A 12,683-nucleotide genomic window follows, 5' to 3' on the forward strand; every position below is an offset into this window, starting at 1 on the left:
TATCAGGTTATTAAAAAAAATTATATTGTATGCTTTATTCCGATGAATGGACGATTCGTTACGATTTTAACAATGTCACAAAATTTTCAGTAAATAATTTCGTCCCTATGGTTATATGAAAATTATGGATTGAATCTAAATCAAGAATTTTAAATCTACATAAAAAACCATGTAAATAACATAATCAAATCGCTAAAATCCAAAACCCTGATTAAAACCCAAAAATCACATGAGAAGAGATGGAGGAGATGTGGGTACAGATTCAAAATCTCCTTTAAATCTTTCATGACTAAACTCTTCTTTTCGATCAATTTTTGAGTTCGTCCTTCGGTTTTTTTAACCTTAAATATTTTCATGAATAAATGATCGTGTAAAAGAATTCAAAATTGCAATTAGCAAAAGATCTCACTCCGTTTATTTACAAAGAAAAGGGACTTTAAATAGGCATACTGATACAAATCTTCTAAGAATTGCTCTCCGAATAAACAAGGGATCCCATTTATGGTAGTTACGAAGTGAACGTAGATTAGATAATCTGTACTATATTATAAATCATTTGACAAAAACTCTTAAAAATCATTTTTTATGCATAAAAATTTAAGATTACAAGTAAATTATGCGTACGTACAACTTATTAAATCTCAATGTTTGAATTCGTGTAACTAATTGCGGATAAACATAATCAAATAAATGATAAACATTTCATTTTAAAATATAAAAAATCTAAAATATAATTAGGATAATTATCGAGTTCTAACAACATAATTAATTATTATCTTTATAAAAAAACTATATTATTAAACCAAATATAAATTACTTCGTTATTGAGCCTAAACTAAATTATAATAAAAAAACTGAATTAAAAAATTACACAAAATGAGGAATTTTAAATAGTTAATTTGATACTAATAAAAATATAAATTTGTCAAATTCTTGTGATATCTTCAAAATCACATAAGGCAATATTATAATATCAACTGAGATAAAGAATAGAACGGAATATTAAAATCAAGATTTATCTCGCTGTATTGCACGAGTACTCTCTTCTAGTCTTTTAAAATGGGCTAGGATAAATGTATCCCTATATATTTCTAAATGGACTATTATTTATAAATATTCTACTCATATACATATCAGATCAGAACCTACTTTTATGATTCACTCTGACATTAAAAAGGACGGATATAACACTACGAGAAAGAAAGAAAGAAAGAAATATCAATGCCATGGATGAACGACTTCTTCAAACATGATTTCAGCAAACCAAAATGGGGTTTCTTTTCTGGTATTCTTCTAAAATTATCATAAAAAGCATGACTAAAATGACCAAAGTGTCCCTCACATGATGAACATGTGATGAGTTGGTGGAAGCACGACTAACAGAGTTAAAGATAGGAACCTAATTCGTAACAAAAATGAAACTACAAAGATAATAATTGTAATTATTTTGATTAAGGGACGCTGATCCACCAACATATCATAATGTATATTTTAACTTCTTCATTTAATATATACAGCAATTTAGCACCATAAATGGGTCTCTTGAAATGATGGCAAAATGTCTCTTACCTAACCTCATTATAAGCATATGTTATATTTCATAACACAAGATGCAATCATAAATAATGATAGCTGTTAAAACTTACACCTAGGGCCGTAAGCAAACCGAACGTTCAGCGAACCGTTTGGTGGGAAGTTCGTTTATTTAATAAATGAACGAACGTGAACAATTTTTTTTGTTCGTTTAGTTAAACGAACGAACATAAACAAGAGTCTCGTTCGTTCATTTATGTTCATGAACGTTCGTTCATTTACCGTTCGTTTATATATTAAATTTAATATATAATCTTTTATTTATTTACTTTGAATTCAAATAATATTTATTTATGTTTATTTAACCTGTTCGTTTATGTTCGTTTAGCCCGTTCGTTTATGTTCGTTCGTTTACGTTCGTTTAGCATGTTAACGAACGAACATAAACGAACACGAACATACCTTATTTCTAAACGAACGAACACAAACATACCTTATTTCTAAACGAACGAACACGAAAACAAAGATTTTCGTTCGTTTACCGTTCGTGTTCGTTCGTTTGTTCGGTTAAGTTAAACGAACGAACATGAACAAGCCTCCGTTCGTGTTCGTTCGGTTCGTTTACAGCCCTACTTACACCTCTTCAAGAAAATTGATTAAGGGACTGTTTACCTAAATGCTTATCGATAGGATTCAACATTATAATTTATTTTGATATGTAAAATTTAGTACATCAAAACAAATCGAATGCAACAAGTTACTGGGTAAGAGTCGTCATCCTTACTTACCGGGTAAGACTCTCTATCCTTTTCATTGCTCCTACCCAGTAATATTCTTGGTCCTTTTCATATTCATCTGATAAGGAAATTTATCATGTAAGCACTTACCAAGTAAGTGTTTTGTAATCAGCCCCTAAATTAGCTATTTTTAATGAAATCTTCACTTGTGAATTTCACCAGTTGCGAGATGGACGCTTGTAAATTCTTAATTATTTCAGTATAATTTAAAAGAATAGACTAAAAATGAAGAATGTTGCTCAAAATAACTATTTTGTAACCACAAGGGTGATACTTGATTGGTTTGAGCTTGGCTCCAAAGTATCAGGAGATTCTAGATTCAAATCCAATGAGGAATAAAAATCTCATTATGGTCATGGAGGTTCAAATGCAATGACTCCAGGCTATCTGCAAAACAGGTGGTCGCTCACTCGTCCTGAGATTAGTAAGCTTGCATAGCGGGTTGGATATTCAGGTTAAAAAAAACTACTTTGTTAAATTTCTTTTATTGAATTTATAATTTTAAGATCATCTATATATAATTTATTTAGAATAAAGAAACAGAAGTCAAAACTAAAAAAAAAATTCAATTAACTTCAACGTATTCTTTAGTTTAAAATTTTCAATATTTATTATATTATTAAAATATTCAATAAATTTATTATTTCAGTATATTTTTTAAAATCTAGACCTAAAAAACTGTAACGCTCCTTTATTTAAAATTTAAATCTAAATAAATTTATGAAGAAAGTTAATGTAACACAACCATTCATTGTACTTTATAAATGAATTTGGTAGAACTAAAGGTTCCATGTGAATAAACGTGGACCAATTTGCTACCATACGATTTCCTTATTTTTCAAGAAAAAACATCCATAACCATTTAAATAATTATTCCCGTCTTGTAAATATTACTGGAATTCTATTTTATAATAATTCTTAGAGTAGATTATATTTTTTATTTTATTACTTCTTGTTTTGTCTTTAATCAATCCTCGTCTTGGTTATTGTGGTTACTATTTTATTTCACTTTTGATCTTTTTAACTAACTTGTATTAAATAGGTCTGTTAACATAGAGGGTATTTTTGTCTTTTTGATATTCTATAAAAGTTTAAAAAAATATTATTATTATATATTTTATGTATTTATATAATGGCGGGAGAGGGAGAGGGAGAGGGAGAGAGAGATTGAGATTGAGAGGAAAACCCTAAAAAATGAAAAACTGAGAAACACACTGGTAATCATTTAACTGGACAGTATGCACATATGCATATAAGTAATTGAAGCTGCTTTTTGTATTATGCACATGTGCATATAAGTAATTGAAGCTGCTTTTTTGTATTATGCTCATGTGCATATAAGTAATTGAAGCTGCTTTTTTGTATTATGCACATGTTCAGTTGCTTACAAATTACTTATATATACCGTTTAGATAAATGGTTTATCAGGGTATTCCTTCGTTTTTTTTTTTTTTTTTCGGTTTTCCCTTGAACCTGACTATATATATATATATATATATATATATATATACTATATTATAAAGCATTTGACAAAAACTTTTAAAAACTATTTTTTATGCATGAAATACTGTTTATTGATGCATATTACTTAAAATTCAAGATTACAAATAAATTGTGCATAAATACAACTTAGTAAAGCTCCATATTTGAATTCGTGTAACTAACTGCAAATAAACATAATTCAATACATGATAAACATCTCATTTTAAATATAAAAAATCAAAAATATAACTAAGATAATCATTGAGTTCTAACATAATACTTAATTATCATCTTTATAAAAAAATTATATTATTAAACCTAAATTAAATTACTTTAAATTAAATTATAATAAAAATTGAATTAAAAAAAATATAGAAAACAAAAACTTTAAATAGTTAATTTAATACTAATGTCCATATATATTTTTTTTCAAATTTTTATGATATTTTATATTTTATTAAAAAATAAAAGCATTATCGTTTTCTCAAAACTATATAAAACCGTATTATATCGACATAGATAAATAATAAAACGAGATATTGAAATCGAAATATGTCTCGATGCATTGCACGAGTACCCTTTTAGGTTTAGATATGTCTCTGAAAGATTAGGTTTAGAATGTTAATTTACTATTTATCATTTTTCTTGGTAATTAAATGTGTAATAGGATCTGCTAAAATATTTGAACAAAAAGTTGATTAACAACAACTCTAATCGACCCCACAAGGAACCCGTCTTCAAAGATATCAATATGAATGACATTTTTTGACTCACTCAACTGCTGAAGATAACGGGAGGCTTGTAATTGAATCCAAGCCCTGTATTATATTTAGATAAAATTGTTTCATTCATTTATCATCTAAGCTATACGTTAGAAGCATCTTAAAGTAAATATCGAGATATTGACACTTCAAAGTTCAAACCATGGTATCTCATTTTTAAAGAATGTTATATTTTACAAGAACAAATGCTTTAAATAAAAGAAAAGGTTAACCAAGGTTCATTTCTTGATATTTTCATAGAAAGTAAATACCGAAAATACCCCTGCTCCAAGTGGTGAAGAGAGTGAAAGCCCAAGAATGTTGATGACTATAAATGGCGCCCCTTTGAGGCCAAATATCACCCTCCTTCTCCACCACCATTGCTTTCACCATTTCAATCCTATTCTTTCTAAATTTAGAAAGACTTACCCTCTTTCTGCTCGGTCTTCAGACGTAAAACTTCGTTGGTAAAAACCGGAGCCACTTTGTTCAAATATATAGTAAGTTTCTCTTTCTCTCTCTCTAATATATATATATATATATATATATATATATTATTTGATTTGATTATGTTGGATTCGAGTTCATCCAAAACCAAATCTATTTTAAGCATTTATAATCTTGAAACTTTATAGGTTTTTGTTGAAAGACTTGAATAATCAACAATCGCTCAAATGTGTTGTTTTTATGACAATTCTTGTATGATATATGAAAGTTTTGAACTTGAATTCATGTGTTTTGAGCTTCTTGAATGCAAGTTTTTTTACACTGAGAGACTGTTTACTCAAACGCTTACTATAAGACTCAACATTCTCACTTTTCTTATCAATTGAGATTCTAATCCAAAAAAAACGCCATTGTATGTAACAATTTACTCTCTGAGTGTCAACCGGGTAAAAGTCAACACCCTCACTTATCGGATAAGACTCTAGGTCTTTGTCATCGCTCTTAGTGTATAAGATTTTTGGTTTTTGACATGTTCATTCGATAAATTAAGTGATCCAGTAAGCGTTTACTGGATAAATATTAGTAAACGGCCCCTGAATCTTATGTTTTGTATCTTAATAAATTATACAGAATTTTAATCTTTATAAAGAAAATACGTATTTTAGATGGTGCAAATGGGATACGTTTATTGTTTTTTAATGTTGAGGTTTGATTGGTCTAGAATAAATCAAGAGGAGATGATGATGACGTGGATGTCGTGTTGGATTCTACCAACGCCATATCGTAAACTTGTTGGTCCATTTTTATTGCTACGTTGACTTTACTTAAAACGAAATTAAATATTTGTATTGCCACGTTTGACTTTATTATTCGTGATGAATGATACATAAAGTTGTGAAACGCATAACGTGCTCTCCTTTATCTTTTTGTTCACAATCAAAAATTGGTTTTTTATTTAGACTCACCCGTATATATATAGAGGAATGATCAAATAAAAATCATCCTCATTTGTACAAACCGTACAAACCATCCTCATACGTCGATTTCATTGTTTAATCTTATGAAATTTTTTTCATGAAATTGTTTAATCTTGTGAAATTGTTTCATATAATACTTTTTTTGACGAATTTGTTTCGTATATGGTTATGAAATTGTTTCATATAATATTTAATGAAATTTTAATGAAACTGTTTCATGTATTTTTCTAAAATTAAAATAATGAAGATGATAATATCAATGATTAACACCCTCCACAATAAAAATGGTTAATCGACCTCTCATAATTACAAAAAAAAATGAACAAAATGAAAAATTATGATTGGTTAAATGAGGTTTGCATGGTTTGTACAAATTGAGTGGTTTTTATTTGAACGCTTCTCTCTCTCTCTCTCTCTATATATATATATATATAGGTGGAGGTTCAAACAAGAACACCTTCATTTTACGAGAACGCGAGAACACCCTTATCACATGTGATAATATGGGTGAGGGGACCTATGATGTGCGGACGACGTGTTCTACGACTTAGGCCTCGTCAAAGGTTGTTTGCGTCTATGATTTAGCATCACATGTGATGGTCTTGATGGATTATAGTATCATATCAACAACACCTTACCACATGTGAGATAATACTTGTGAGGGAGCTTAGTGGTGTAGGGCGATTTGGCCCGCAACCAAGATCACATCAAAAATCGCTCGAGTCTTTGATTTAGTATCACATGTGTATCATATGTGATGGAATAATAGTATCACATGTTCTCGCGTTCTCATAAAATGAAGTTGTTCTCGTTTGAACTCTTTTATATATATATATATATATATATATATATATATATATATATATATATATATATATAATCCTTTACCCTGTTACCCCGTCCTCCATCATCCTTAACATCAACCTTCTTGCTTTTCTTGTACCAAATAATGTGTCTTTTTCCTTTCTGAAATATAATATCTATGTACCGCAAACACTGAAAAATCCAACTTCATCGGTCACTAATATGCTTATCGGTTCTCTCAGGATGGATGATGGCATCAAGACAAAGCTTCTCCGACACGAAGAAGAAGAGGAAGGCAATTTGAAAGAGCGGATATGGGTCGAATCAAAAAAGATATGGAGGGTTGCATTGCCCGGTGTCATATCAAGAGTTTGTGCATTCGGAACCATTGTTGTCACTCAATCGTTTATCGGACATATCAGCGACATAGATCTTGCCGGCTACGCGCTTGTTCAAACGCTAAGCGTTCGATTTGTCAACGGAATACTTGTAAGTGGACTACACTTGTTCATTTATTATTAACAAAACGATCAATAAACTAAATCCGAGTCTTAAAATTCAACTCACACGTTGAATATACAGAGAGAAGCAATGGTACTAGTGGTACTCAGCAGGACCACTAAGTTGTTGGGTCTTTCTCTTTTATTGAAAAAACCAAACTAAACGAGTAAATCTCACTCGAAAGTTGGGTCTATCCAAAATAACGGAGTAGTTGTTTCTGCGATTCTCGCTCTAATTTGAATCTGTTGATAGTTGGGAATGTCGAGTGCAACCGAAACCCTTTGTGGACAAGCATTCGGAGCCGGACAAAACCATATGATAGGCATTTACTTACAACGATCATGGATCGTTGACTTGATCACTACGACCGTCTTCATCCCGATCTTCATCTTTGGTACCCAACTCTTCAAACTTCTTGGCGAGGAAGAAGCGATAGCGAGTAGTGGCGGATACATATCGTTATGGTTCATTCCTTTCGTCTACAACTTTGTCTTTAGCTTGACCATCCAAATGTTTCTACAAGCACAGTTAAAAAACATGATTATCGCATGGCTTTCAGCATTTCAATTTGCGATCCATATACCGTTATCACTGCTTTTGGTGTATAAATTTAACATGGGGGTCGCGGGTGCGATGATTGCACTCTCGTTGTCTTCGTGGTTTCTTGTGATCGGTGAATTCATATACATTTTTGGAGGTTGGTGTCCTCATTCATGGAAAGGATTCAAAGTTGCGGCATTTAAAGATCTGTTGCCTGTTGTCAAGCTCTCAATCTCTTCTGGTGTGATGGTCTGGTAAGCATTACTGATACTCTTTTGACTTTTTGAGGTCAAACCTAGTGGTTTTCAAACTCAAAATCGATGCAATACTATTCACGAAAACACTTGAATCGAATTCTTGTTGTAGTAATATTTCAAAATTTTATCTCCATTTTTTGAAAATCTTACAGAAATGAACATTATTTACGAAGCTGAGAATCGTTCTTTTGACTTTAAAAGTCAAACTTTGGTTTAACCATTTTGTTCATGTGTAGCTTGGAGTTATGGTACTATGCTGTTCTTGTCTTACTTGCTGGATACATGGCTAATGCCGAGGTCGCGATATCGGCCTTCTCCATTTGGTATCAAACTCGTGTTCTTTATTTCGCCATTTTCGACTCATTTCGGATGAAACTAAAACTTGTTTCTTGCGATATTTTTGCAGCCTCAACATAAATGCATGGGAGTTCATGATCAGCCTTGGTTTCTTAGGTGCCGCATGGTATGTGATCGATGATTTTTAAAGAGTTTTCGGTCCCCAAATTTGTTCTTCTTTTCTTGTATATGTGACTGAAATCTCTGTGCTCATGATTTGAAAACGTATGAAGCGTTCGGGTGGCGAATGAATTAGGGAGAGGAAACGCGAAGGCAGTAAAGTTTTCGATAAAAGTGTTGTTGGGAACGTCCATTGCGATCGGCATGTTCTTCTTTGTACTTTGTTTGGTGTTCGGCAAAAAACTCGCATACGTGTTCACTGATGATGATAGGGTTGCGGATACAGTATCGGATCTTTCCTTGCTTCTCTCTTTTTCGGTTTTGTTGAACAGCATCTATCCGGTTCTCTCAGGTAACTCGAAGATTATATATGTTGGTTTCTATTTCAGGAAACTTTACGTGCTTGTGTTCATGATTTAGAAAAATCTTGTCATAGGCGTGGCGGTTGGAGCCGGTATGCAGGGTGTTGTAGCAATTGTTAACCTCGTTTGCTTTTACGTGATCGGTGTCCCATTGGGAGCTTTGCTTGGATATTTAACGCCCCTCGAAGTTAAAGTACGCAAAAACTATTGTTCGACAAGAGTCGAAAGCTCTTTTATGGTCGAGATTCTCTGTAACAAATTTGTATTTTTTCACAGGGTATATGGATCGGAATGATTTGTGGTGTTCTAACGCAAACACTTACACTTATATATTTGACATGGAGAACAAACTGGGATGAACAGGTAATTAAATTTATATATATATACGCCTAAAATTATACATCTTACTTTAGATGTTTTTATACTTAGGTGGTGGTGCTTGGATTGCTTATCAAAACAATTTATTGACTTATTTCGATGTGACATCGGTAATAAGCACTTTTGAGTGTTTGGATAAACAACTTATACCGGTGTGAAACCGGTAATAAGAAGTTTTTAAAGAAGTTGAACCCTTCTGACTTATAATAAGTTGATAAGTGCTTTTGTAGAAAAGCATAAGTTGTTTCAAATAAGCAATCCCAAACACCCCTTTATTGATATATACTTTGTATGAATGGGAGTTTTTGTGTTTTCGTAGGTTAAAAATGCTTCAGAACGTCTTAATAGATTCTACTTGCATTCAGATGAAAATCCCGAGCAAATCTCTAATGAGTCATGATTGAGATAACGATTGTGAGTCCCTTTGTTTTATATCAGTTTCAATTTGTATTTTTTTTTTGCCTTTTGTTATACAGCAGGTAAATGAATCTTTAGGACTTTTTTGTATAAAAAAGTCCTAAATATTCATCTATCGAAGAACATATTTTTCAATCCGGATTTGTTAGTTGGTAACTGCTTTTTTTTTTCCTAAAGTTGTTGAGGAGAATAATACTCCACTATTGTATCTATATAATTAACGTGTACAATACTACAATATGTTGCACATGTATTTTTTGTTTCACGACGCGCACGTATCATACATATCGCCGACGTATATTAGTGGGTTCCCAAATCGTTCATACAATGAGAAATAGAAGGTGGTCGATTAGAGACGGTAACAAAAGAAGATTAAAATCAATTTAATTATTGTATTTTATTTACAGTTATTTAATAATTTAATTTAATAATGTCTCACAATACTTAAAAGTTTTAAAACATGATTATCTTTTTCATAATAAAAAAAATTATTTATCCCAACGAACATGTTTTAATATATAACTATCTCACGTTATAAACCATCGGTATAAATATTTTTTTTAAAGAGCAACAAACCACTTCACTCTTAATTTTATTATTTTCTTTTTGAAATAAAAAATGATGTAGTGGAATATCTTAATTTAATTATTTAGCTTAACAAACTTTTTTTGAAAGTAAGTTATCAGTTAGAAAATATTTGGGTTATTTCAACCATGCTTTTATCAGCCTCATAATTTTATTTTCATATTCATCACTTGCGCTATTATCATCATAATCCTTATAACTATTATTCTCTTTATAATTAATTATTGTTTTGTTTTTGAATTTGGGAAGAAAATAAAGGGTTGTTTACCACACGTTTATTCAGAAAGTACTTACCGGTACAATTTAATACTAACATTTACTTAGTGGGTAAGATTTTAGTCCACAAAACGGTATTATATGCAACAATTTACCCGGTAAGCACTAACCGTGGTAAGAGACGACGACCCTCACTTACCGGGTAAGATTCTCATCCTTGTTTTCACTCTTACTTGGTAAGATTCTTGGTCCTTGCCATATGCATCCAGTAAGGTAATGTGACTTGGAAAATCGCTTAGTTGAGTAAATGTTTGATAAACGACCCCTAAATAAATAAGATAAATAATTTATTTGCGTTCTTGAGAGTGAAAGAATGGAAATAATTTTTATTTGTGTTTTTTGACAGAAAAATAATATCGAGAAAATAAAATAAAAATTATTTGTGTTCTTGAGAGTGATGAAAAAGAAAGGAAATGAAATAATTTTCATGTTTTTGAAATGAGAGAAAAGAAAAGAAAGATGTTATTTTCATAAATATATTTTTAAAATATATATCCTTTAAAATTTAATAATCTTTTAAACGGTTTTAGTTTCTTTTTTCCCCCTCATTCTCTTTTCTCGCATACGGAAGGAAGTTTATCATTATTTTCCTTCGGTTTTAGGAGAGAAAGAAAAGGAAACGGTAGGAAGGAAAGGAAAGAAATAGAATTCTGTAAAAAAATTATTAAAATTACAAAACTACCCAACCTTTTATTTTAAAGGTTATACTTGTAAAAATATCATTTTTCCTTTCCTTTCATTCATGTTTAAGAACATGAGAAATTATTTACTTTATGCTCTGTAAATCCTGATTTTCATCCCAGTTAATGTTGAACCGAGTGATCCGGTAAATAAAAACCTAATATGAAGTATGGTTATAGTGTCATGCGGTAGTGACATCTGTCATGATAACAATGGTGCTACTGAGAGCATGATCGTCCCGACTATAGTGCTACACGATAGTGACTTTGGCACGACTTTGCCAAGCAATTGTGACAATGGCACAATAGCGGACACACTAGCATCGTTTGTACCGAGAGTTGGTGCATCTGGGTGATTGTGTCTTACGATTGTGATAACGACACGATAACATAATCCGGCGCAATTGTGCCATGTGATTGAGACACTGTCACAATCGCAGGACACAGTAGAATAAGATATATCGAGAGCTACGCGATTGTGTCATGCGATTGTGACTGATAGGTGTTTTTATTAACCCTATTGCCCTACTTTTCTTACTTTTTTTCCTTTCTTTTATTTACCTAAAATACCCCTTTGAGTCTTTTTAGCATCCTTTTTCTCATTTTTATCATCTTTTATTATTTTTAGAGTTCTATATGAATTATTAGAGTTTTATTATGATTTTATACTAAATGGGATTTATTGCAGATTTTTGGAATTTTTGGCCGGAGCTACAACAGTCATGTACGAGTTGTTTGCTGAAGGACCAGACCAAGACCACAGATTTTGGGAGCAATTATGGGCTTGCTTCATCTGTAAGCAACTTTTGTACTGCTTAACCTAGTTTGGAGCCGAATCCTCCTAAAATGGTATAAATAAGAGCGTTACCTTAAGCCTAAAAACATCAACCTTTGCGTTTTTAATTTTCTAAATTTTTATTGCTTTCTAGTTTAATATTTTGGGTTTACCTATTTCCCAAGAACCGAAATCTTTTGAGCTACTATCGATTTTGTTGTTACCTCCAATTTTAAATCAAAGTTCGATTATTTCAAGTTCATTTCTTCTACTTGTTCTTACTTTCGGTTTTAAGAGTTTACTTATTTCTGGTTACGTCTTGGAAGTAACCTATCATTGTGGCATTACATCAGATTTCCAATCTTTTTTGTGGCTCATGATTAATTTTCAATTGTAGTAATTTGGATCTTCCACAATATTCAAAGCAAGTATTTTCCGTTTTCAAGTTTACTTCCATTTTCGGGTTAATTTCGAAGCTAGTCTATACCCATGGCAATTCGTTGGATTCTCAATCCTTTTGTGGCTCGTGATTAGTCTCCGGTAGTTAAAGATCTGTTTTCAAAGTGTTTTCAAGCAAATGTTTACTTTTGTGATATAATTTGCAGCACAAGTTTCGTAGCTTGTGGCCGAAGTTACTAAGTATTATAGTAATGCT

General features: G+C 31.4%; 1 protein-coding gene across 1 annotated transcript; it reads left to right on the forward strand.

Moving 5' to 3' along the window:
• The first annotated feature begins 7,044 nt into the window (after positions 1 to 7,044).
• On the forward strand, positions 7,045 to 12,464 carry LOC112523522 (protein DETOXIFICATION 24-like). The gene is made up of 9 exons (XM_025133148.1): positions 7,045 to 7,290; positions 7,555 to 8,096; positions 8,336 to 8,422; positions 8,506 to 8,562; positions 8,669 to 8,907; positions 8,992 to 9,110; positions 9,194 to 9,280; positions 9,615 to 9,709; positions 11,942 to 12,464. Exons 1-8 carry the CDS (start codon positions 7,045 to 7,047, stop codon positions 9,693 to 9,695), a joined length of 1,458 nt encoding a protein of 485 aa, XP_024988916.1. The 3' UTR covers positions 9,696 to 9,709; positions 11,942 to 12,464.
• Positions 12,465 to 12,683: the final 219 nt, after the last annotated feature.

Source organism: Cynara cardunculus (assembly GCF_001531365.2).
Source record: "Cynara cardunculus var. scolymus isolate 2C chromosome LG 12, CcrdV1, whole genome shotgun sequence".
Classification (NCBI taxonomy): domain Eukaryota; kingdom Viridiplantae; phylum Streptophyta; class Magnoliopsida; order Asterales; family Asteraceae; genus Cynara; species Cynara cardunculus.

What these genes read in the sequence shown, in the direction of transcription:
- LOC112523522 (XM_025133148.1), top strand. Translation starts at nt 7,045, where the DNA reads ATGGATGATGGCATCAAGACAAAGCTTCTCCGACACGAAGAAGAAGAG. An exon ending in TCTTCTGGTGTGATGGTCTG is followed by an intron (nt 8,097 to 8,335) that starts GTAAGCATTACT and finishes GTTCATGTGTAG; the next exon opens with CTTGGAGTTATGGTACTATG. An exon ending in CATCTATCCGGTTCTCTCAG is followed by an intron (nt 8,908 to 8,991) that starts GTAACTCGAAGA and finishes ATCTTGTCATAG; the next exon opens with GCGTGGCGGTTGGAGCCGGT.